This window comes from Gymnoscopelus microlampas (assembly GCF_963454915.1).
Source record: "Gymnoscopelus microlampas genome assembly, chromosome: 13".
NCBI classification, from domain to species: domain Eukaryota; kingdom Metazoa; phylum Chordata; class Actinopteri; order Myctophiformes; family Myctophidae; genus Gymnoscopelus; species Gymnoscopelus microlampas.
The window spans coordinates 43,434,817-43,462,670 of NC_139950.1; the positions used below are offsets into that span (position 1 = coordinate 43,434,817).

The 27,854-nt window shown below is 39.7% G+C and overlaps 1 protein-coding gene across 28 annotated transcripts in view; it reads left to right on the top strand.

Annotated features, from left to right (window-relative positions):
- Positions 1-1,691: 1,691 nt before the first annotated feature.
- LOC311059347 (neurexin-1a-like) overlaps positions 1,692-27,854 on the top strand; it is a gene marked incomplete at its 5' end in the record, with an annotated part of 638,872 nt that continues 612,709 nt past the window's right edge. For 17 of the 28 annotated variants that reach the window (XM_084077186.1, XM_084077204.1, XM_084077187.1 and 14 more), the window contains one exon: positions 1,704-2,403. In XM_084077186.1, the coding sequence (XP_083933312.1) occupies positions 1,704-2,403 (700 nt within the window). Of the gene's footprint in view, positions 2,404-27,854 lie in introns of all 28 variants that reach the window. The other 11 variants (XM_084077185.1, XM_084077200.1, XM_084077202.1 and 8 more) reach the window with 1 other exon arrangement.

A 27,854-nucleotide genomic window follows, 5' to 3' on the forward strand; every position in this document is an offset into this window, starting at 1 on the left:
CCACCTGGACCACTAACGACCTCTGGGTGGTGCCGGACCACTGGTTGAGAACCACTGAGTTAGAGGATTGGATTGGTTGCTCATCATCAGTAGTGCTATAGAAAACGATAGTGTTTAATAGTTGTTATTTGAGATACTCTAAATAATAAGACAGAATGGCTGAAGCTGCTACATCTGCATAATTAATCGCATTTTGAAGGGAAAAGCAATAACCTTTTTTCCTGTCATTCTGGCTGAAACATGTCAGGGAGAAAATGTAACAGATATATTTTCCTCTGAGTATACAGTCTTGCACAGATCGTGCACCGTGTCCGTGAGCCAAATGACGCACCTTTTGTCTTGTTTGGGCACTTGGGAAGTACGAAGGGAAGGCCAATACATAATGTCACGGAATGCTGCTAATAATGCGTTTCACTATTTTTTAGAAGTTGTAGAATGGTGGTTTGAGTGCATGAATAATATTCTCATAACAATGACAGCGGTGGCGGCTTCAGTGTAGAGAAAGAAAGGGGGCAGCCTTCAGTAACATTATACCAAATTATATTGGCCAATTGCAAGTCATTCTGTTGTTTTGTTTTGCTTTTTGTTTAGTTTTAGTTTTTACTAAAACTAAAAATGATTTAATGTGCTAATATTTTTTGTGAAACATGCATGATTTTCCATTCATGTGAACAGAGGGCTACATGCTTTACCACTTAAGCCCTATATATGCATCATCATAATTATGACAAATAGCTAAAACTGCAGATCTACAAGTTTAACATTTTGAAAATGTTTACCTTTTTTGAAAGGAAATGGTTTGAAAATGTTGGCTTATAAAGACATGCCCAAAATAGGGAAGCCAGGTTAAAATTGGTGAATCATCTACATCAGTAACCAAATGTAATTTCATCTAGTTGACACTGACATAGCTCTGTGCTGTGTTAAAACCTTTGTAATCTGATATTATCTGTTATAAATCTCTGTCATCATGACTTGAGGTTAAGGTCTGACAAATGTGGAATATCAAATTCACATTTAATTCACAAATGTATTTTCATTGCATATAAATGTGTCTGTCCTTTGCAGGTAGCCTTGGATCGAGGACAGCCTAGACAGACAGACTGCTTGTTTTTGCTCTCCTTATCGCCCAGCGTTGCTCCATATGGCATATTTTCACATGGAGGATGCAGGGTGAAATGCCCCGAGCAAGGCTTCCACTTGCCCGCCAAGGACCGTTGGCATGAGCATGAAGATTCAAACTGCCATTTCAACTACAGAAAAAACGTGCACGCACTAGCTGGCACCAGGAGGAGCCGTTCCGTAATTACATAAATTAGTCCAAGTGTGCCCAATGGATATTTCAATCCCTGTCACTTTGCTCTAAATAGCTATGGCAGGCAGGACCTTTAAACAGTTCAAACTATTTTGGCGCTGAGTGTGAGGTTTGGCCATTGGCCCGCATAGTGAGGTAATGATATTCACTCCAGGAGATTAGTGTTGGCCAAGCTTGCTGCCACGCAAACACATTATCCTATTTAGTCTTTTGTTGTACAATGCATCAGTTCATACCAAGATATCCATGTGGACAATCAATTATTCGCCGATTAGTCTGTGTCAACCCAACACATATCTCGTCTTAGCATAACACCCAATAGAAATCCAACCAGTGCCCAGTATCCCTCTATCTAGACAGAACTCTTGGTCACACCATGGTTTTAGCAATGCGGCATGGTGCCCATGTCATGTGGGCAGGCCTGCTCGTATGTTGTTTGGTGGAGATCGGCGCGTGTCTAGAATTTACAGGTGCAGAGGGGCAGTGGGCTAGGTTTCCAATGTGGAATGCATGTTGTGAAAGTGAAATGAGCTTCAACATGAAAACAAAGAGCTCTCACGGGTTGCTAGTTTACTTCGACGATGAGGGATTCTGCGACTTCTTAGAACTTCTCATACATAACGGTAAACTCAGCCTTCGTTTCTCCATCTTCTGCGCCGAGCCCGCCACCGTCCTGAGTGACACGGCGGTCAACGACAGCCAATGGCACGCGGTCACGATAAGGAGAAACTTCAAAAATACAACCCTAATGGTGGACAACGAAGTGAAATGGGTCGAGGTGAAGTCAAAAAGACGGGATATGACTGTCTTCAGCCATCTGTTCGTTGGTGGAATACCACCGGAATTGCGATCCGTGGCGTTGCGTCTCACGTCGTCAGCGGTCAAGGACCAGGTGCCTTTCACTGGATGGATAACGGACATAAAGGTCAACAAAACGGAGTCGGTGGTGGTCAACAGCGATGGGGTGATAAACGACCTCTGTGGTACCGCCAACATGTGCTTAAATGGAGGAGTCTGCAGTTTAATTAATGATGAACCGACATGCGACTGCTCCAGGACAGGCTTCCAAGGAAAGGACTGCAGTGAAGGTAAGACTCTGGATTCAGTTTGAACCATAGCTCTCTAACAGCCCATCCATAGCCTGTTAACTCAAAAGTAACAAGTGCTGATTCTTTGTGGGAATTGCCCTACAGTAAATGTAGCCAGCTTTCATAACCCTAAAATAATGCATCTCTTCTTTTGTTTGGCTAAAAGACTACAGTATGTGCTTGTCTTAAATGTAAGTTTTTTTTTGCTGTTGACCTGTGATGCAGTTGTTTATACTGTAATGAGTGAATCTCCTGCAAGGCCTCGTTAACAAAACATACAGGTGTTTCATCCCCAAATGTGTCTTCCACACTCATCTGGAACAGATCTCTGGGGATTGGGTTGCCCTATGAAAATTCCATCTCAGATGGCTTGCTGCAAATGTAACGAACAGGAATAGTCCGTTCTCAGTTCCAAGTCAAGTGGAACAAGCTTCGGTTGTACTCAGTTTTTGAACGCATAAAGTGAAAGGCACCAAAAAGACGCACATACTGTAGCCTAGAGTAAAGTAGGGACATAATTAATGAGTTGAGTCTTCTGTGCCAGAGGCCAATGATAATTCTACCCCTCTCTAAACTTGTTTATGGTTTCATATGTGGCTACATAAATGGGAAGTGGGAGGGGAAATAAAACCTTATAGTCATATCAAAACAGGCCATCAATTATATTAGTGAATTATATAGACTAAATGCTACATAATTGCATCTTTTTATGTGATTTTCTTTCAAATGGAAATAAAAACGGATAGAGGGCTCAAATGTTTCCAATATCTAACCATTAACGTAATGTGTTTTTATACTGCAGTTTAATATAAATTAACTGAAATCAATAATTAATGTATGTTATCATATGATGGTCCAGTATCTTTTGTTTACTGTCAGCAAAGCAAAGGTTTGTTTTGTTTTGTTATTTTTTAATTATTAGCAACAATAACACAGTAGGATCAGAATCAGGTTTATTTTCACATCACAGGTTTACAAGGTAAAAAAGTGGGTGCAATTTGATTTCGTACATCGTTCCCATCGCAAAGTTATTTTATAGAAAGAAGAGGGGGAGGAAGAAGAGGGGTGTGGGGGGGGGGGGGGTTGCAAGTGGGAAGGAGATCAAACAAGAGAACAACAAAAATAGTAGCATAGCAACTTTTGATGTTCTGTCTAGCAAGGTGAGGATCCTTTATGTAGCCTACAAAAAGTGTTTGTTAGGAAAGTTTCTGATGATAATGATGATGTTAATTTGTCCAGTTGTCTATGGGTGGATTTAAGGAGAGTTAATGCATTTCTCACAGTGAAAGTGACAATCTACTACTGTTTATGTGCCTCTGTGTTTCCCAATTGTCGCCTGACAAATTATTATTTGTCACAATTTATGTTAGAAGGTCATTGTACACCTACTGTCAGCTATATTCAGCAAAAAAAAAGTATTTGGGCTTTAGCACACAGTAAAGGTCCAGAGTGAAAATTTAAAAATGAACCCATAGCCTAATTGTTACACTTTCAGAGTGAAATGAACACTCCTTTGTTAGCGGACAGAGACCCCCCCCCCCCCCCACCAATGGGAAGAAGTCGCAGGGTGAAATTAAAAATGTCAGTCTCACAAGCATTTGAGAGGTACTTAAGGTATTTTGGTGAATGTGTTCTACTAGACATACAGTAGGCCTATATACTGGCTTGTTTTGGGGCAGCCAACTCAGTCTTTTCTTCCCTGAGACACACAGGATGTTTATCTCAGGACAGCTTTGGTACTTGTGTCAACTGTGTATGATGAAAATGCCAAGCTAAGATTAGCCTCTTGCATGCATACTTAAATACTTTAAACATCTCATTGGGTTTGACTGAAATATGAGTTTAATGCATAACTACCAAGCCTTATTTTAGGCACTTTACACGCTGGGCCTATAAGTTATTCAACAATTATGTGGATGAACTAAATGTGGATGAACTAAATTATAGAAAAGGCGTGATACCAGAGGTTTTTCTTTATTCCTTTTCTTTGCTTGATTTGGTGAGCATTTTTGAGAATAAAACAAATGCAGCACAATCGTCCATAAAGTATAATAGATGAGAATGCAAAGTGTGCATTCCAGTGGTAATATATATATTACCACAATATATATGTCCCCTAGTGGCATTTGGAGGACAGACTGAAGTCATGGTTTGATGTCATTACATTGAAAGGTACTAGGTACTGTTGGCTCATCATACAACATGACATTCATGGCTGTCACTGGCAGTAAATGTTGTTGAACTTTAGCAATCAAATTACCTCATCGTGGTGGCATCAGTTCTGACCCATTAAAACAAACCCCCACTCCCAAAGTGACCTTTTCTGTCTTTCCTAAGATCCATATTTTAGTTTTACATTCTGCTTTTGCACAGATAAGAAAAGCTGTGTTCTCCAATGTCTCACTACTGTGTAAGAGACTGCAGTGAATGTCCTCAGGCGTAAGGCAACTGCTGAAATTCACTAGAAATTCCTTTCATACCACATATTTAACTTGCATGCAGTAGTACTTGAGATTACAAGAGATGCCACTGGTACGTACAGTACACAGGAACAGGACATTGAATCCATCAACATTGTTTAGTTGTTGTAAGAAGAACTGGAATGAGATGGGGACATTGAGAGTTATTGTGTGAAGCAGGGAGCCATTGTAATTGCAGGAATGTATTTATTTATCTTGGCGCACACAGCCAACATGGCTAACAAAAAATGGCACTCATTGGTCAATAGGAGATGCTACAATAAGCATTCGAAATCAAACACTCATTGCTGTCACCACCTGAAAAAACCTTGAGAGAAGCTAGAAGAGATTGGTGTAATATTGTTGAAAACAAAAATTCTGAATTCTGATTGTTCTTGAAATGTGTTGGGTCACCCAGAAAAATAACTACCTAGCCCTGTGTGATAACTTGATATTTGAAGAAAATACATGCATTTCAATTATTCCCTTAGGAAACACTCCATTTCCCATAATTCCTTGTGCAAGGTCAAAAAGGAAGTAAATTGTGCATAATCCAGGCAAAAAGAAGTGTGAAACGTTTTGAGGTTGCTTCATAGGAGGTGCTATAATAAGCATGGAAAGTCAGTGACTTGATTTGTACTTAAAATTATGATTATTGATTTATACTTCTAGTTGCACGTGGTGTTGCATGATAAAAATAGCAGATCTATAAGCCCATGTTTTGAGCTTGTAGATCTGCTATTTTCAGTGTACGTCACTGAAATGCAATGAAGTATAAATTGGGCTCAAGTCTCAGCCCCACTGTGCCCTACTTGTCCTAGAGTGGTGAGGTGACACTTTGTCCGGATGTTCGTCTGGACATATCAAACAATTCAGCCTCCGGGATCCAGTTCTTCCATTCCTTGTCATTCAGTGGAAGCCAGTCCATTGCTGCCATGCAGCTCCATTTATCCATTTATTATTATTGTGACTGCATAAATTGGTCAAAATCAGAAACATTATCATCTCCATACAAAAACAGGCCCAGCTAACTTCACAATGATAGTTTCGAAATCAATTTTAAAGGTCAGCTAGGATATTATTTACCTGAAATGAGCAGGGTTATTGTCCTCTGAAAATATAAGGTTACTATGACTAAGTGGTAATGTAGAAATATATATTGCACCACTTAGTGTCTAAGGCTTGGCACCGAGCCAATTCAGAACATCAACAAATCATGACTAAAGAATGAAATTGACAGTGACAGCAACCTATACCTTAATAACTTCAGAATAGCAAAATAACTTATACATAATGCATTTCTTTTTTTTAAATCGATTTTGATTACATTTTCTTATTGGCAGGTGGACAGTAATGCAGAAAATGTGTTATTTCACATGCATGCACATATTAAAATCCTACTCCTACCCCACTTCGTTTATCCATCAATCCCCTGCCCCCCCACATGCTGGCTTCACATGCTTCTCTAACACAGTGGTTTGATACTAACCTTTTCATGTCAAGTCCCCCTGATTTATTATATTTGGCCTCGAACCCTTATCTGAAAAGAGTTTGTGCCAGGGAAGGGATTTTCAAAAACCTTTGAAAAATTGCAGATCTACTTGCTCACAACGCGTCGCACCGCAACACGTTGTGAGCTTGGAGGTCGGCTATTTTCGAATAGCCGAAGTATAAAACAAACATGCGTGCGTGCGTGCGTGCGTGCGTGCGTGCGTGCGTGCGTACGTACGTACGTACGTGATGCTTAGAGGTATATGAGAATGTATCTACTACTTACTATATATACTGTTTGTACACATGGATGTACTGTATTATCGTCGATTCATGTAACTTATTCATTGTGCAAATATATAATTACCTCTTAAGTAGTCAACAAATGATGAATCAATACAGTAAATGCATTAAATTTAAAATGTCCCCAAATATTGGAAAGAATAAAATAGTTTCTATTACAAGTTGACCTTTTCGGTTGCCTTGGACAGAGCATACATTTGCTTCGCTGACACCATTTGTCTGAACTGTCGAAAGCTCAGATGATGTGTGATGTAATAGAAGAATCTATTCATGAGTATATGGAGTTACGTACAATATCGAGGGGTTTCACGCCTTGCATTTTACCAGCTGTAAAATGAAAGAACAGTATTACTTTCTAAGGACAAGAAAGAACAATTGAAAAATCTTAATTTCACAGTAAAACATTCACAAATTTGTCTGTAGCTTTATGGTCAGGGACGTGCACAGATAGACTCTAGGTGGTGCTATAGCACCTGCCCTTTGCCCTCTTGGCCAGAAGTGCCCTTTTTACAGCAGGGGTCTTCAACAGGGGGTCCGGGACCTCTAGGGGGTCCTCAGAGTTACTACAGGGGGTCCGCCAAATCTTTATGTGATATGATTTTTCTTTTTACCATAACTCGAAACCTAGCATCCCTTTTCTGAGGAGAACTTTAGCCAAAAATAGCAGATCTACAAGCCCACAACGCCTCGCAGGCTATTTTTGGCGGAGGTATAGGTGTAGAGGGAAAAAAGAGCAGACCAAGTAAACAAAAAAAGTATAATTTACATGAGCACCTGCCCCTCAAAATGTCTGTGCACACCACTGTTTATGGTTGTCCCTTATACATGTTCTCAATCTCACAAGAGAGGTCATTGCAACAATATCCAAACTCCAATCCTGTCTGGCTCAAATAACCTTATTGACATTGTCAACCAGTCTGTGTCCTTACCCGTCACCACCAGGGCCTACATTTCTCAATGGAAAGAGCAGAGAGACCACCTCTAACCACTATACTGTAGATGTGGTGCTAGTTATATTTTATTAACATACTCTACCATACAGATAGTTTTATTCATTAAAATAGGTTTGAAGCTATAAGCTCAAAAAGATAAAACGTTTAGGCATGTTGCAGACGGGCTCCTATCGGTCTATTATTACAGTTCACAGAGTTAAAGGAGTAGTTCACCCAAAAAGTGGCTTATTTTCTATCAATTATACACCCCATGAAGCCTTGAATTCATGGAGCTTTTTTAGTTTTTGTCGCATTCCTAAGCCAATAATTTGAATACCGGTGGATGGAGACTCTGTAAGTCATTCTATGGGTGAACCACTCCTTTTAAGATGACAGTTATACAGCTAGGAGGTGTGTGAGGACGCTTGTAGCTGCATCAAGAGGGAGATGATGCAAGCCACGCTATATCACATTTAACACGCTCGAGCAAAGCAATATTTGATACAAGTTTAGCTGTTATAAGTGTTTCTGATGTGTCAGCTTGCTTTTCTGGGTTGTTGGTTGGCTAAAAATATCCTCCAGACTCCAGACAAGCTAAGTTTAGGTCTGTTGAACCGGGAAGGCTTTCTGTGACAATGGGTGTCTGATACTGTTGTACAAGTAAACACTGGAGGTGCACAGAAGAGTTTACATGGACACATTGATTTGATAATCAGACAGACAGTGCAGTATGCTGTCGGCTCTCAACCTTCTTGTGTGATAAACACAGACACCCATTTTTGTTATGTTTTATCTCTTGGCACCCCAAACTAAACTGCAAAAAGTTATTGTACACTCTCAGAGGTACAGAACCGTAAGAGACCATTTGTTTCCTAACTATCACTAATTTAGCTGGGGGCCGCCTGGAACCCCCTCACAGACCAATGGGGATCCCCAGGCCTCACATTGAGAAGCAGTGTAGACCATTGGTTCTCAAAGTGGGGTCCGGGGACCCCCAGGGGTCCTTGGGGGGGTTCCAGGGGGTCCCCAGCAAAATGTGTTAATATAGCATCCCAATGATTTTAACCACTTTAACCTTTTGTGCTATTATTAAATATTATATTCAAAGACTGTCACGATTTTTCAAAAATATCAGATCTACAAGCTTGTAGATCTGATATTTTTGAAAAATCGTGACAGTCATTGAATATAATATTTTTTGGAGCGAACATTTTTAGCTCAAATCTTTGCTTCTAGGGGTCCCTGGAACAAAATATTTTGACACGGGAGTCCGTGGCCAAATACATATCATTTTGGGGGTCCTTGACATGAAAAGGGTTGAGAACCACTGGTGTAGACCATGTGGTTCTCAACCTTTTTGGCTGGCGACCCACCCTGCATCGGCCCCGCAGTTCCGCCTCTTACTGTCTGCTGAAAAACCTCAGTTGACAATATACTTGTGGGGTTTTAGGTGTGTGACATTTTTTATGGATCTTAGTGTATTACTAACAGCAAGCTGCATCCACCACACCGTTCCATCCACAGGCTGTTGAGAGCCACGTCTCATGTATTGCGACAGTTTCCTTACATAGATTAGCTTATCGCTGTTGTTGTCATATGACATTTTCTTAAACTTTCACAGAGCAAGTTTATGCGGCAAAGGGAGGAGTAATTCCCCCCTGTGCCAGTGTGAACGGTCTGTCTCATTGAGGCCAGTGCCACACACACACACACACACACACACACACACACTTTCTCTCTCTCTCTCTCTTCCTCCGAAAATGTGTACCTACTGTATTATATTATTTTACTGAAACAGAATATTAAAGAAAACAGATTTTTTTATTCAGATTTGCATTTCTTCAAGTTTGAGAAAAGCATCTGGCGACCCCTCAAAATTATTTGCCGACCCCTCGGGGGGTCTCGACCCCCACGTTGAGAACCCCTGCTGTAAGACCACATGAACAAAGATCCAGGTCTGCCTTATGCACTGCACACACACAGTGTTGTTTGCCCTCATACTATCTTTATACATCATCTTTATATAACTCGATGGTTCCCCTATGCCACTGTACTGTATATTACAGTGTGTCAGCGAGGGTTTTTTTGCATCTGGGTTGCATTAATTACCCATTCCCTGACACTGTTTCTTTCCACCACAATTTCAGTGTCTGTTTGAGCACATTGATGGTGTCGTTAAGTCAGCATTAAATTAAAAGAACAGGGGAGGGTGGGGAGTGCACGGGCAATCTGTGCCAGATTGTTATTGGCTGCAAAGAGGACATGCAAGTTCATTGGTTTATTATCAAAGGATCCTTAAATGTAGAAAAGTAATTACACTGTAGGGCATTTTACCAGCACTGGAGACCATCTTTTTGTATAGTACATAATGCTCAATAATTTCTATTTTATGATTATGTGGTTGCCTCACTTTGCTGTGAATTAATTTAGATTTTGCCACTCCCATTAAAATGTGCTGTTTGAATATTGACCCGCCTATACCTCTTTATGATTTGTCACTGTCTGTCCCTCAACTTGATGTAAAACCTGCTTATCTTCTGTACAAGTGTAACTGCAAATGAACCCTTACTGGTCCATCTGTTTACATTTGTGCACTCTAAGAGTTACATTAACACTGAGGATTTTTACTGTGCACAACTGGTTTTGTAAAACAGTACTGAAAAAACATCCTAGTATTGCGTTCACTTGTGTTGTCGAATGTAATAAGAAAATGAATACGGACAGGGGTGAAAAACAGAGTCTCGGCCATGACTTCGGACTGGTGGAGACAATTATCTTCTGTGAGTTCTTGCTTAGCTGTCTAGGCTCCAATATGAGCAGTGGAACCTACCTATGTACAAGAGTAATTGGGGTGGGAATAAGTCTGTCCCTGTTCCCAACATGACACTGTTTCTATTCTGAGGATTATGACACCATGTGTAATACGCTGCCCCAGGGGTACTGTAAAAAAAAAACTAAAACAACAACAACAAAACAAAAGCAAATTATTTGAAATCTAGCATTCGTACCGTTTTGAGACTAATGAGACACGTTTAGGACAGGCAAGAAAGAGTTCTAAACAGTCGCCCTTGGTCAAACATCTTGAAATGGAGACACAATCATTAGTGTTTTTGTAACGTTCATTATTTCGGTACATGGTCATGAATACGAATAGGTTGTAAAATATGAGAGAGTGTGATCTGGATTCTGGGTTTTTACTGTGCAGGCAATACAGATGATAGACTAAGGAGTCAAGTTCTCTAGCTGTCACGATGATATACGTGCGTTCCCTTGTTTTCCCTTCTTCTTCCTTTTGGCATTTCTGCTTTAGTTCAGAAACTGTAGGTCAGTGAACAGAGACAGGAAACCAAGATCAGTGAGAGAGGAGACGGGGTTTGGATTCAAACCGGGGTCCTAGCACTCAGAAAGGAGCATAACGTCATTGCCGGGTGGAAACCTTGTATGTCTAATTGTAACTTTTTCAGAAATTGGGAAACATTTCCAATGGATCCAATGTAGTTATTGTTTAGTCATAAACTCATATTAAACTTTAAATTGGTTCAATATTTATAAAACCCACAGAGAGAATTCATTTTCTTTCAAAAAATGCACAAATACCAGCTCTGAGCTTGTAGATCAGCTGTTTGTGATACTTTTGTGTTACACTGTAGTATGACAAAGCAGGGCATTAATTTTAAAAGAGAGGAAAAAAACGAAATAAATATGGACGAGTGTGTCCTTGCACTTATACTGGCTGAGCCACCAGGCACCCCTATATGGACTGGAGAAATCATTTGAGATCATTGAAGTTTAAAGTCTGTTGTAATGACGGCAAACAATTACAATTACATAATTTAATCAATAGGAAACATTAATTGAAATGATTAAAATTATTATGATTGGTCGATTTCTTCTTTTTTCACGTTTTAAGATGCATGTAAACCGATTTGTATAGTAAGCTGCACATAGGGTTAATGTCATTTAGAATAAAAATCTGATTGTCCTGTGAGCCCCCCTTCCCCCCTTACATAATGCATAAGTTAATGCCTAGCTTAGCTTAATGCAATAGTCCTGTACAACCATACTGTATAATAGCTTCTTCTGACCAATCGTGTGGTGCTGGCTGCACCATGTGGCCATTCAAGCTAAACAATGCTCCTGCACAAAAAAGGACAGTATTTGATCTATCTGGAGAGTCCAGGAATGTCTGTCTGTCTGTCTGTCTGTGTTATGCTGCATGTCTATGCATCTCAAGAACCGTTCTTGCGATCGACTTCACTCTTGGCAGGTGTTTTGCTGAGGACCCAAGTGAGTGCAGTGTCAAGTGTGAAGTCGATTGGATGAGCGGTTCGCCATGCAGGAGCCAGGAGCAGGCGCGCTTTCCAAATGGCGGCCACACGCCACACGGGCACTGCACTAGTCTATCTATAAATTCCAGGAATCTCTGTGTGCAGTGGCGTGCACAGACATTTTGAGGGGCAGGTGCTCAAGTAAATTATACTTTTTTTTGTTGACTTGGTCTGCTCTTTTTTCCCTCTACACCTATACCTCTTTGCCAAAAATAGCCGATCTACAAGCCCACAACGCCTCGCGCTGCGAGGCGTTGTGGGCTTGTAGATCTGCTATTTTTGGCTAAAGTTCTCCTCAGAAAAGGGATGCTAGGTTTCGAGTGGTTATGGTAAAAAGACAAATCATATCACATAAAGATTTGGCGGACCCCCTGTAGTAACTCTGAGGACCCGCTAGGGGTCCCGGACCCCTTGTTGAAGACCCCTGCTGTAAACATTTTTTCAAAAGGGCACTTCTGGTCAAGAGGGCAAAGGGCTGGTGCTCCAGCACCACCTACTGTAGAGTCTATCTGTGCACGTCCCTGTTTGTGTGTGTGTCTGTCTGCCCATGACATATCTGGAGAAACGGGCGCTCCTAACAGCCACGCACAGCGGAATGGGCACTGGTTAATACCAAAACAACACGACCCGTCTATAGGACAAAACAAGAATCCAATAAATAAAACTAGCTTTCTTACCCCCCCAATGACACAGAGAAACATTGCCAAGGTTACGGGGCCCAGGATAAGCAGTACTTCAGCAGAGCTAACAAAAGCCCATCGCTCCAGACAGCCACAAGGAACGAGTTAGAAATGAATGAATCCTTTTCTCTTCTTCATACTGCACTACACCAGCCATTCCCAATATGTGGGCCTTGAGGATATTGCTAGTAGGCCCCCAAATAATTGGCAAAACTCTAAGATTTTAATTATAATGTAACATCATTAAAAAAATAATGGTATTTTTTCTTCAAAACCTTGAAAAATGTTGTTTTCATTGTGATATCGATACTATGTTAGTTCCATTGATCGAAGCCGTGTTAAGTGGTCAGGTGGGTGGGCCGTGAACGGTGTCAAGATTTTCAAGTGGGCCCTGATCCAGAAAACGTTGGAAACCGCCGCACTAGACCAAACCATCCTGAAAACGGCGAGATCTGACGTCCCCCCAGTGATGGAAAAAGCACTCAAATTTTTTACTTAAGTAAAAGTATCAATACTGCAATGTAGAAGTAAATCTGGTTATCAAAATTGACTTTAGTAAAAGTACAAAAGTATTGGTGTCAAAATGTACTTAAAGTAACAAAAGTAGAAAGTACTCATTATGCAGAATATCCCATTTCACAAGTTTTCAAATGTATACAAATCATTTGAAAATAGCAGATCTACAAGCTCACAATGCGTCGCGATGCGACGCATTGTGAGCTTGTAGATCGGTTATTTTCAAATGGCCGAAATGTATATAGGGCTAAATGTATGTTTTGTAATAATTATCAAAATCTACAAAGTAACTAGTAACTAAAGTTTTCAAATAATTGTAGTGGAGTAAAAGCATGATATTTGCCTCTGAGATGTAGTGGAGTAGAAGTAAAAGTACTGAAAACTGGAAATTCCCCCCAGCCTCCTCATCATCCTGCTTGCTAAACCTGAAAGAAGAAAGAGCCATTTAGCTCCCTAACCCTCCCCTTCCATCCCTTCACAGTACGCTGGAAAGAACAGCAGCTGCTCAGAGCTGCTAATGAACATTACTTAGTAATAGTAGTAATAGTAATGTTATCAGCGTGTCTGATAACTCCCAGCCCAAGCTGTGTGTTTACAGTGTTGTCTACTATAGTCTTTGTTTGTTTGGGTACGTTTTCAGCTGTTTAATGTTTACCAGTGCCAATCTATAGTGCTATAATTGATTCAATAGGCATCACATAGAGCATTTTTTACAAATTTGTGCATTTTCTTTGGGCAAGTTAAAAGTTTTAAGAACCCTTTTTTGCTCTGTGGCCCTTAAACATACGGCGTTTGAGAAAATCTGAGGGGGGAACTGGTTGGAGAGTAAGGCTGCACGATTATGGCTAAAATAATGATCCCAATATATATCTTCGGTCAAATGCAATGGTCTCTGTGATTTTAATGTTTCTCTGTGAGGCGCTATGTCCACTGACTACACGGCACCTTAAGCTGACGGATGGAAAGATTGTGTTGTGTAATGTTCTGGTTTGGTTAACTCTTGTGTAATGGTGAGGAGATGAGGGCAAGGTGCAACCGCTGCCAGGAAAGGTGTTTAAATTAATTGGTGTGCAATTATTTTGTGCATGTCATTATAGACTAAAAAAAACCTTTTGAATGGGGCTTAAGTGGTTAAGGCATGTTTTTTTTATGTTCATGTCTCTATGAACATAACAACTTGGTTTGACAGATCAGACTATGCTGGTAGTACACTAAGCTTAGCAAAACTCAGAGATTTCTGATCCTCTGTACGTTTACCTGATGCAAAGTAAACATAAATCGACACGATTGCATAGCATGTTGAATTTCTTTAAATGTACCTTTCCATTAAATCATTTAAAAGCTTTTGTATTACTTTGATCAGATGATCGGATTACGGGATTTGCCACCAGACCTGTCAATCTACCTCCAACCCACAAATTCCACCTCTCGCTCTCTCGCTCTCTCGCTCTCGCTCTCTCTCTCTCTCTGATACGCACACATACACACACTCCTTTGTTTCTGGTGAAACAATTACATAAATGCACTGCTCTGTGCTTGATAAGAACTCTTCTCATTACATGGATGCACTGCTCAGTTCCATTTTTTATCATCACCAAATGGAATCATGTTGTGTTATATATATATAGCTAAACACAACAGCTTGCATGGCTAAAAGTAGGACAAAGCTAAATAATATAGACCGCTGTATTTTTCTTTGGCTTTTACATCTTTTAATGAATCATATATTTCCATGAAGCTCGGCTTACATTGGCTGATGAAATAAAGCAATGTAACATAGACGTAATTGCACAAATTATATAGGCTCTATATACGCCCTTTGTTTGCAATTTCAAAAGGTTCGCCTAAAGACATTACAAAGATGGTTCGTAAAGGATATAACCTTAGTGCTAAATTCAGTGGTGGACAAAGTACTCAACCACAGTACTTAAACGCTCCTGGTGAAATATTACTGAACTACAATTTGCTCTGTCAAATTTGTACTTGAGTTATAGCACTGGATTACATGCCTTTAAAAATACTTAATCAATTTATTCAAAAGTACCATTTCCAAAGTACATTTTCTTTTTAATATCAATGCTTTGCAAATTTGCAAAACAATATCAATGAATATGATAGTGAAATAACAAGCATCGCGACATTGTATTTAAATACGGCTTAAGTGGTTATACTTCATAATGTACTTTTGAGATATCCAAAAGTACGTAAGTATCCAAGTAAAGTACATATACTGAAAATATGTACTTAAGTACAGTACTCAAGTAAATGTGCTTTGTTACTGCGTATACTGCAACAGTTTATTGAGCTGTCAGTGTACTGTACTGTATGGTGATGTTCCAAAGCCTTGCAGGCCCCCTTTATAATGCTTTGATTGCTTGTTGATACGCACGCTTTGTTGCACAGTATAGCTTCTGCTTGTGTACAGAATACATACCATGGCCTTCATTAAACTCCACAAAACAGTTTTATTTATGTTCATGTTTGAATAAGTATGCTTCACAAGCCTTCTAGCTTGGAAGTAAAACGACAAAGATGACTCACATTTCTGTGTGCCATGGCGACATCAAGGCCTCAGTGAGCATGTCCGCGCCACAGTAATACATGTGTTATACTTGTTTTTGCAACGAAATGGTTAAGTACAATTTCTTATATCCTGCTCTCTTTAGCAGTAAGGTCATAGTGTATTGTACGGCATGAACAAAATACATTCTCTTGATCATGGCCATGGTGTTTTCTGATGTTCTTCTTGATATGAGCATATTGATGTTGACATGTTTCGTTGTACAATGCTGGAAAAGAAGTGAACACACACAGTAAAGACATCAATTATACTATATCTCCATCCCACAATCTGTGTGTCATTTTTACATTTCTTTGGCTATTTAAAAAAAATCGTGAACATTTGTGGCAAAATCTTGGATTATATATTTTTTTAAAGCGAACATTTGTAAAATATTTAGTTCCAGGAACCCCCAGAGGCAAAGATTTGAGTTACACATATCAGCGAAAAAAAAACAATTTGCACAAATGTTCATGATTTAAAAAAAATAGCCAAAGAAATCTAAAAATGACACACAGATGCGTTCCCGATCTTAAAGAGTTAATACTGGAAATATTATAAATACTGAGCATACATTCTCAGGTTGTTTTTCTAACAGACACGTTGACCTTGATTTTGACCTGAACCTTTTTGAGTTTTTCAACACAAAATCTTAATCAGGTCTATAGTACACGCTTCTGATCATTCCCACAAAGTGTCATGGAAAACATGACGCTTCTATAGGACAAAACAAAAATCCAATAAATAAAACTAGCTTTCTTACCCCCCAATGACACAGAGAAACATTGCCAAGGTTACGGGGCCCAGGATAAGCATTACTTCAGCAGAGCTAACAAAAGCGCATCGCTCTAGACCGCCACAAGGAACGAGTTAGAAATGAATCCTTACTCTTTCATCATACTACACTATACCAGCGATTCACAATATATGGGCCTTGAGTTATTTTGCTAACAGACAAACTAACAAATATTGCAGATCTACAAGCTCACAACGCTTGGAAAAATATTGCTTAGGGCGCCAAATTGCCTAGCACCGGCCCTGATTACATTATAAAACATACATTAACCACTTTAGCCCTATTTTATACCTAGGCTATTTGAAAATAGCCGATCTACAAGCTCACAACGCGTCGCACTGTGATGTGTTTTGAGCTTGTAGATCTGCTATTTTCAAACATTTTAGTACTTTTACTTTGGATTTGGATACCAATACTTTTGCACTTTTGCTCAAGTGAATTTTGAATTCCGGACTTTTAACTTCACATTATTGATACTTTTACTTAAGTAAAACATTTGAGTACTTTTTTCCACCATTGCCCCTCACCTCATGTTCTGCACTCTCATTGGCTGTAGTTCTTTGCTGCTCCTTAATGCCGGTATACCAACACTTTCAGACTCGCTGACATATTTAGCCTCCTAGATACGTCCCAGGCATCTGGGAGGCATTGGTGAGTGTCTCGTTCATGTCTTTGAACAGTCTACACATAGCGATCAAAGCTCATGGGAGCGAGCACTGATTCAGCTTCAGATCTGGGGCTTTTGGCAGCGATATCTCAAAACTGTGGAAGATTGTGTTTGTGTCTGAACTCGGCATTACACACAGCACAATCCTGAATGCTAATTTCAGTATTAATTCAGAGTTAAATTGACACAGACGTTTGTGTGCATACTGTGTTCCAGACATTGCTGGAGCCATTCTGGCAGCTGGTGGCAACTAAACAGAAGAAAGATTAAGCATTTTATTTTGGTTTCTGTTCACTGTGTTTTTAGTTATAGGTTTGGGTTCTTATAGGTACAATATAGAACATACTTGAGCAACTGGCGGCCCGGGGGCCACATGCGACCCGCCACCTTCACTTAATGCGGCCCGCAGGTTAATATCAGAATACTGATATATTATTGATTTCAGCTGTTACAATTCCAAACATGCAAACATGACCCGCTTTTATTACTTCAGTCTATATTAGTAGCTTATTGACTAGCATTAAAATTCGATTGTCTTTTTTATGTCCAATGTATTTGTATTTAAGTTCATAAAGTTAACATAAGTATAACTAATTGCATTTGAAATTAAATAAAAATGCTACTTTTCAGCATTACAATTCAAAAATAGCAAAAAACAAAATATGGATTCCAATTCAAAAGTAGCAAAAATAGCAGATCTACAAGCTCAAAATGCGTCGCAATGCGGCGCGTTTTGAACTTATAGATTGGCTATTTTTGCTACTTTTGTGTGACATACAGTAGACTGGCAAAAAAGTTAAAATACGGAGAGACATATTTGCAATGTGGCCCTTTGGAGTGGGTGTGGAAGCATAGTGGCCCTGGTATAGAATGTTACTGCACAGTGCAACAGTGCAGTGCCCATTCGCGACGTGGCTTACTGGCTTCCATTCGGAGCATGGATGCATGTTTGAAGCGGGCCTATTCTAGAGAGCCACTCATTCAATCGACTTCACACACTGGACACTTTCTTTGGTCATCAGCAATACCCCCGCCAAGTGTGAAGCGGATCGAATAAACGGTTCTCGAAATATGCAAAGGACAGACAAACAGACAGACGCTTGCAGAGCTTCCTGGAAAAATACGGATGGATTTTAATGAGTCAAGTAACAATTGACTGAACTTATTTTTAAGCATAGTCACACTGAAAGCTGGATCCTGTATAATGTATAAATTTGGCCTCTTGCCCAGGCACAGAGAAGTGTGAATAGTTTCTGGCTTTCTTGCTACCTTGCTGTATACCTCTGACAATTCAGCCGTGCTCAGCTCTTTTCTCCCCCCCCCTCCCCCCCCCCCCCCCTCCACTCATTTCACTGTTAGATCTGTCTTGACATCAGACTGACTAGAGAGACTGATAAAGATTTTCCTGGAACATAATCATCGTTTACCAAGTTGATTGCCATTCTAAATTAAAATGATTTTCCCAGGATACTTTGTCTGAAAACAGCTTCATTTCCATGAAACGTTTTTGAAAATCATTTCACAATTACTTCCCCATACATTGTCAGTGGACGAGCACTAAGCTCAAAGGATTGATCTTGATGATTATGTAGATTAGATCATTTGCATTCCTACTCTCTAGCTGGTGAATAATAAAAACTGGAATTTTCATGTGCAATAAAACTACCTTGGAAAATAGGAACATGCATTTTAACCACTTAAACCCTATATACTTCCGCAGAGCTCTATACTAGGCCCCCTCCTGCCTTCACAGTAAACTAAATATCTTCCAGAACCACCTGCTATTTTCTCTGAATGTTTGCCCCAGAATAGAATGGGGTTGCTTGTATGTAATTGTGGGAACCTGTGGGGGGGGGGGGGGGGGGGGGGGGAGGGGTTACCAGGGGGTCCCCAGCTAAAGTAGTTAATATAGCATCATAATCATTTGAACCACTTTATCCATTTATACGCTGGTTATTCAAAAATAGCCGATCTAAAAGTTCACAGCGGGTCATTTCGTGCCTCACTGCAAGCTTTTACATCTGCTATTTTAGATTTTCTTTTTTTTCAATATCAAAGATTTTCCCTTTTCAGATGGGGGTCCGCAATATCAATTTTAAGGGTCCCTGCTGCGAAAAAGTTTGAGATCTACAACTGTGATCTACTGTTCTAGATCACTAAATATATATTTAATATCTTCCAGAACTATCTGGTATTTTAGCTGGATGTTCGCCCCCGGAACAGGGCGATTCATGTGGTTAATTTGAGTGGTGCCTGTATGTCATTGTGGGAACATGCTATACCATGTGGATCTCTGAGAGGGTCATTCTGTCTGGAAGCTACAGCTTCACTCAGACAAAAGCAGATTAATAGTATATCGTTGTCTCTGAGTCCAAAGACCGATATCGGGATCAAAAGATTAGTGGGATTTTCCCAGAGGATTTTTGCCTTGTTTAAATACAACCGCTCTTGACTGTCAAAAGGGTGTTTGTGAAATTCTTTGACACTAAACTCTGCCTGAAAGGGATTCATGTTTGAGCACAAATAACCACCCAGACATGCAAACATACACTATAAACACACTCTCACACGCACGCACGCACGCACACACGCACACACATATTAAACATGGCTAAGTTGCTTTTGAAGGTTCAAATATTTTGTTTATTGAGGTATATTATCTAACTATTCCATGCATAATGCCATCTATCAGTGTAATGTTGCATTAATATTTTGACCACTGAATGCTGTCAAGCTTACATCAGATAAGTTCTAAAGACACAATTACTGTATACAGTACGGTTGAACACTTACGCTTAGCTCAAGCACATTCGTTCATATACATTAATTGGTGCTCTCACATTGTATTGGTGCTTTATGTCATAGTATCTAGGCTGCTTGTGTTTATGGAAAATATAAATACACCGCTTTGTTTTGTGTTAACCCATTAAGACTTTCTACAAATGTCTTCTAAATCCTTACAGTTTTCTGAAACACTTGTGTTAACACTTGTGCTATAATATCAGTGGTTCTCAAACTTTTACATGTCAAGGACCCCCAAAATTATATGCATTTTCCTGCCGACCTGAGTTGTTCAAATGTTCACTTAAAATATATATATATTCAAATATTTGCAAATTTTCACGATTTTTCAAAAATAGCAGATCTACAAGCTCATAGCGCGGCACTCGGTGCCGTGCTATGAGCTTGTATATCTGCTATTTTTGAATAGCCAAAGTGTAAAATATTGCTTTTTAGCTCAAATCTAAAACCGTTCCCGGTCTTAATGGGATAAATATTTCATTTTGCACACGCTATTCGTTGGATGTTCTCCCTGCAATCTGATTGTTTTGATCTCTTGTAAATGAGACAAAACATATGCTTATTAGATCGTATTAGATTGTCAGAACATTAGTTGTCTTTGTTTTCTAATGGATTGAAAACATCATAAATATGTAAGACATAATTAGAACAAATTAAAAGATTATTATTAACAGTCTTTTTTTTTTTTCTTTTTTTTTCTTCTTTCTCTCAGCTCTAAATATTGAGCAAAATGTCACATGTGTAGTGCTTGTTAACCACTTAAACCCTATATGGCTTACCGGAGTTCCTCAGGACTCTATACTAGTGTATTTCCTGTTCTCTGTTATTTTGGTTAAAGCTTTCGCAGAAAATAGCAGATTGACAAGCTTACAACGCGTTGCAAGCTTGTCGATCTGATATTTCCTGGAACTCAACACGTTGCAAGCTTGTCAATCTGCTATTTCTTGGAACTCAACACTTTTTAAGCTTGTCGATCTGCTATTTCCTGGAACGCAGCGCGTTGTAAGCTTGTCGATCTGCCATTTTCCCGCGAAAGCTTTCCCCACAATACGGATTCTGGGGTTTAAGTGGTTAATTACACATATTAGTTTTAGTATAGTATTCTAATGGGTGAGGTGTAATTAAGTACTTCTTGGTAATAACTTTGCAGTCGTTGTAGCGATTAAAAAGTGCACAATAATGCACATTTGACTGCATATCGACTGGCTATGTCTTCTTAAGGCTAATGCATTCAATATACTTTTATATTTTATATAATTTACACTTTATTTAAAAAATGGTGTATTCACTGCTGAAAAGTGTTTTGTGACACAAATATTATGTAATGTAAATTAAGCCTTATTCTTGTCTGTAGTAGAGAAACTACTGAGAGTAAAATGTTTTAAGTGTTCAGCATACTTTTAGCTGTATAAGTAGAACCTGGCTATGTTAGATTTTTGGGGCCGATGGCGATATTAGGGAATAAAAGAGTTCCAATATCACACATGTGACAAAGATATGTAATGGAGGTAGGATATTTTACAGTTTAACAATATTTTGTATTGTCCAGGCTGACGTCATGCACTGAAATGGTAAACTGAATTCAAATAAGAAAGTATGCAATAAATAAGTTTAGCCCTAACTTAAGAACTTCCAGTCAGCATCAATGCTTTAATTCATTTGCAATGCATACTATGCACGTATTTAACAGCAAAAAAAAAAAAAGGAGAGATTTACTCCACATCTGTAATACTATCTGAGATACCGTCAATCCTGGGATTAAGGTTATTAGAACGATAAGCTACTCTGTGATTATCCCACTGGATCATTCCCACAAGATGTAAAAGAATGGAGTCTGGCACATCTGCTCCCACAAGCCCTTTCTGTCTGGCCCAAACCAGATAAAGGTCTTTTCACAAGGGTCTGGATCAGCCCATTGTCCTCACGTATTCTCTGTTGAAGAGCACAGAAACTAGATATTAAAAAGGTAATTCTAAAAGTAAGCCACTGGATATATATACACTTGAGTATATTTTCCGTATAGCATTGCATTCACTACGAGTGTATGGCAACCTTATCTCTACTTCTCCTTTGCAAGAAAGCTTCCGATTTAGGTGGCCTTTTTAGGCTAATTTCAATTCCAATGGTTCCTTGGTTGTGTAGGACATATCATGACATCAATCCATATATATATATATATATATATATATATATATATATATATATATATATATATATATATATATATATATATATATAGTATTTTTATAATTGTATTTATTTATTTCTATTTCCAAATAAATACAAAAGCTCTTTGTTTTTATATTCATAGCGTTCGTTGGAGTCAGTTATTTCATCTGTTGCACGAAAGCCTTGATTACCATGGAAACCGGAGGCCCCGTGTGGAATAAACTTTTACATTAGTCACATGACGATACCTCTCTAGGTTGTCTAAATTCATACTGTACCTTTTGGACAAAAGAGGTACTTAATATCATGTAGGCCTACTGTATCCTTCCAAGTGAGACAGAGTCTAAGTGGCCCATCTATGTGATCTCCTTCATTTCTTGCCTATATTTTCATTTCCATTTCCATGCTGATAGTAAACGTGTTTACTGTATGAGTGCCTTTGACTAAAAGACCATTCCTATGCGAAACAGGCCGAATGACAACCTGATTGTGTGATCCATATTCCTGTTTACCAGTGTTGCCCTGTCTGCTTATAATAAGCGACTTGATTCTTATGTGTAGTTGCTTATTTTGGCCTGCTTCCTAATGTCTTTTAAACCAGTGGTTCCCACATTTTGTTCATGTCAAGGACCCCCAGTCCCCCAGATTAATATGTATTTGTCTGCGGACCCCCATCTGAAAGTATTTTGTGCCAGGGACCCGCATACAAGATTTTTGTTTTCAAAATGTTTCAAAAATATTTAAAAAACCCTCTTTCCCCCCAATATTTAAAACATCACAACGTGACGCGATGTGTCGCGTTGTTAGCTTGTAGATCTGCTATCTTCAAATAGCTGATGTAAAGTGGTAAAACTTAGCCTAGTCACTTTTTAGGGGGGCTTGTTTTCATAGACCTGGCCGCTTGTTTCTCTTGCAAAATCTGGCAACACACTGACTACCTGCATTACACCTGTAGCCTACTAGGGAAGTAGGAAGTGGACAGATAATGAATGAAGCAGCAGAAAAGGGCAATGGTGCTGCCTGGAGAAGGGCCAAGAATAAGGTAAATATTATATATTTATGCAGATGGAGCCATGAAGTAAGAAGTAAAACAACAGAGAAAGACAGTGTTTTAACAACATCAATCAGGAGACAATGATATCTTCTGTGCAAGTTGCAACTTGTCTTGCAGTATTCCACAAGGATCCTTGAACTCTGGAGGGATATTGATACCATTTGTCTTTTATTCTTTGAAAATCTCGATCATTTGATGTTTAGCTGAAAATGGTAGACACATCAGTCCTGGATGTCTCTCTAAAATCTACTGAGATGAGCATTGCATTGCAAGATTTGCAACCATTTATTACATTGTTTATACAGTATCCAACCATTCAGTGCTCACTTGTGCCCTGTGGTATGGGGAATTCAGTGGTGGAAACATTTACTCAAGTACTGTACTTAAGTACAATTTTCAGGTATTGTACTTTACTTGAGTATTTCCAATTTCCAATACTTTTACTTCTACTCCACTACATGTAGCCTAAGAGGCAAATGTTGTACTTTTACTCCACTACAATCATTTCAAAACTTTAGGCTATTAGTTACTTTGAAGATTTTGATTATTACAAAACATACATTAACAACTTCAGCCCTGGATACAGTTAGGCAATTTGAAAATAGCAGATCTACAAGCTCACAATGCAACGCATTGTAAGCTTGTAGATCGGCTAGTTTCAAAATATGTGTATACATTTGAGAACTTCTGCATAATGAGTACTTTTACTTTTGGTACTTTAAGTACATGTTGATGCCAATACTTTTGTACTTTTCCTAAAGTACATTTTGAATTCCGGACTTTCACTTGTAACTGAGTATTTCTATATTGCAGTATTGATACTTTTACTTAAGTAAAACATTTTGAGTACTTTATCCACCACGGGGGGGATTATAGTCCTAGAAAGAGACCACCACCTTGCAAATAAATGCTTCACCAGAGGAGGAAGCATGACTATCCTCGGGTTCACCTTGTTCTCTGGTTGAATGAGCCTAATAATCCATATTAGGTAAAAAGTACATTGCTTGAATATGATTTGTATCCCTCCTTTACTTGTAGTTTAGCAGTGTGGTAATGTTTTAACCACTTAAGAAGCATGTAGATTGCCAAAATTGCCATCCTTTTTCCCTGAATATTCATTGTTTTTTGTCAAATGAGAATCCGTTTTTGCCGAATGTTTTTTTTCTTTTCGAAGTTATCCTGGGCACTACACTCCCCCCACCAGCCTAGGGCCCAGGGCCGAGCTCATGCCTCCTTCAATGCATGAGAGTCAACTGACCTTCTTGTCACCTGACAGGGGGGAGTTTCCCTGGTTGGACGTAGCGCGTGGAAGGAACACGTTATTCCAACCAGTTCCTTTCCCCTCCATCAGGCGCCCCGGCTGACCAGGGGGAGGCAGTATAGAGACCAGGATTACTACATGTTTTTATGAGGGTATTAACTACCCAAGGAGACACGGGGAGAACATGCGAACTCCACACAGAGTAGGCCCTTTGCCGAATGTTCTTCAGTTTTCACTAAATGTTCATCCATTTTCGCAGAATGTTTTGCCTATTATGCCCGGAATAGGGCTGCTAGGGTTCCTGTGGTTAGGAAGAGATTGCTTTCTATGGTGTGTGTCAATCAAAATGGAAACAACTCGAACCCAACAACATCCTAATGAAAGGCACTATAAAGACTGCATTGTTTCTGAGGGCAGAAACGTGGCACCGGTAACAGACTCAGCTGCATGGCGAGAGAGTAGAAATTCTGCACCATAACTGCGGCTGTGGGTGCTATCGATTTCCATCAGAGAGGGCAAGTCACTCGCCTCTTTTTTCCTCCTGCCTCCACTCACTGTTTCTGGAGGAGGATAACGAGGGAGATGGCGGAGTGGTGTAATGCCACTAACACCCCCCTTGTAGATAGATGCATTAAGTTCAGGCTTGCACTGCTGAGAGATGAGCCACACACTCATTACTCTTGATTTGGTCTAAATTGTAATTTAACAACACATCGATCCATTGGTAGCACTGACCTTTGCTATAAGGCTTCTGGTATTATTCTCCCTTAAAGCATCCCCTGTAATGGGGGATTTTAATGCAGTCCCCCTCCCCTAACTGTTTTTCAAATGTGCAGCTGGTAAATGGGCTGGCACTGGCTGTGCTTTCCATACTGACTGCCGTCCACACAAGCCCCACGACTCATTTAAGTCTGGCCGGCTACATGCATTTATAATACTAATCAAATAGTTTTGAGTAACTCGCCTATGCATGTAAATATACCAGACCACCAGCCTCCGTTTCAATACTATGAGAGAATGATGATAGAGAAACGTGCCTGTCTGTATCAGTCCCACCCCCCCATGTTCTATCTGTCTGTCTGTCTGCCTGTCTGTCTGTCTGTCTGTCTGTCTGCATGCGTTTGTGTGTGTGCGCTTCTGAGCGAGTGTGTGTGTGTGTCTGTCTGTCTGTCTGTGTGCATGCGTTCGTGTGTGTGCACTTCTGAACGTGTGTATGTGTGTGTGGTTGTCTGTCTGTGTGTGTGTGTGTGTGTGTGTGTGTGTGTGTGTGTGTGTGTGTGTGTGTGTGTGTGTGTGTGTGTGTGTGTGTGTGTGTGTGTGTGTGTGTGTGTGTGTGTGTGTGTGTGTGTGTGTGTGTGTGTGTGTGTGTGTGTGTGTGTGTGTGTGTGTGTGTGTGTGCGCATGCGTTTGTGTGTGCACGCTTCTGAGTGTGTGTGTGTGTGTGTGTGTGTGTGTGTGTGTGTCTGTCTGCGTGCACGCACGCCCAGCTGAGGTTGTGTCCTGCCGAGTAGAGAGCAGAGAGTTTGACAAAGCAGTTTTCTTTTGTCCTGCCTTGTCACGATAAATATCAGCGTGAGAAATGGATCAGATGCAACACACGACCTATCTTAACACGATGCCTAATCATTAGCTAATCACACATTTACCACAGTTCTACCACAGGACCCTATAGTGGTCCTATTCTGGGGAAAACATTAACGGCAAAAATAGCTGAGCTTGCGCATCGGCTATTTTATCTACTTTTAGGCCTAGCATGGAGCCCTGGGGGACCCTGGTCAACTAAATACAGGCTATAGGGTTTAAGTGGTTCATATACATCTTTCATCCCTGTCTATTTATTGAGCCAAGTGTAAAGAAATCTAAATAATACATTGTTGGTATTCTGCTTCAGTCTGACTAGCCTACACGTCTTACTACCCCTGTTCAAAACTCCTCTTTAACTGTTTTTGAGTTTGATGGTTCAAAACATGATACTGATTCTGCACAAATTATCTTCTTGTTTACAATCGGGTAGTGGACAAATATTTACCATGAGATAAATCAGTGGTAGGGAGAAGTGAATTATGATATAATTCGTTATTGCAGAAGTTCTTTTACTAAAAGTTAAGTCAGCCAGGTTTTGTGAGTGTCTATCATGCTTAACTCCATGCATCATTGTACTGAAATAATGAGAGATTTTGAAGAAGCCTCATTTCTAAAAGGATTCTTCTTTAACCACTTTCACCCTGGTGTCCTTAAAGCTGCACTATGTAACTTTCCTGTTCTACCCCGGTTTTGACCCAGTGCTGAAATGTTTACCATTGAGCTAATAGAGCCTGCCTGCTTGCTCAGGGGATACATTTAATGTTGACCATCAGGTACAGATTTGTGTCAGATCCTGTGTCTAGGTGAGACATGCCCTTTGACACAATCTAAGTGTCTCAATTGAAGTTCAGGGAGACAAAATACAACCACCCCAATTGTATAAGTTATATTGTATTAAATTCTTTAAATTCCAAATGTTTCCACAATTCTTCAAAAATGTGAGTGTGATGCATTTTGAGCTTGCAGCATGGCTATTTTTGAATAGCAGAGTACGTAGAAATAAGGCTTAAGTGGTTAATGTTCTCCACTCAGCACAATTCCTCTTCAAATTGCATAATGTATTTCTCTATTCTGACATGTAGCAGTAGTGTACATGTTGATGTGGAAATGTGGGACATTTCTATATATCATCATACACAGTCAAACCCAGAAGTGTGGGTCCAGTTTGACTCTGCTGTTATACTCTCAATTAACACTCTAACCCAGAACCTGCTATGCATACAGTATCAGCATTGTAAAATGTTCATGGAAAATGATTTGAAAGCTTGCCAAACAGAAGAGTAGAGGGAGAGCCTTAATCCACTGCAATGTACATTAGATGACAGTAAGAATGTGTGACAGTAGCACAACTCAAACTGGCAAAATGGAATAGAAAATGTGATGACATGGGCCTTCATTACTAAAGTATATATATACTGTATATAGTGAATGTGACACACATTTTATTATGTGAAATCAAAAGTCACTCACATACAGCGCTTGTGCCCATAGATCAAACTTTATTGTAATTCTATCTATTGTTATTTGTCCCTATAGCCTACTTCATTTTTACGGCATTGCTGCAAGAGGCTAGCCATATATACTGTGTGTGTGTGTGTGTGTGGGTGTGTATGGGCGCATGCTCGTTCGTTCGTTCGTTCGTTCTCGGAGTAAATCTTGCATACCGCTTGACTGATCAGCGCCAAATTTCTTGTGCACACTGCCAGTAGGCTACAGGACTACCTCCTAAAGAAAAAGTGTTACCCCCTCCACGTTTCATACCTCCTGAAATATTTCAGGAAGTCAATGGGGCTTCGATCGGGCTGAAACCTTGACCAAATTTGGAGTCTATACATCATAGATATGTCAT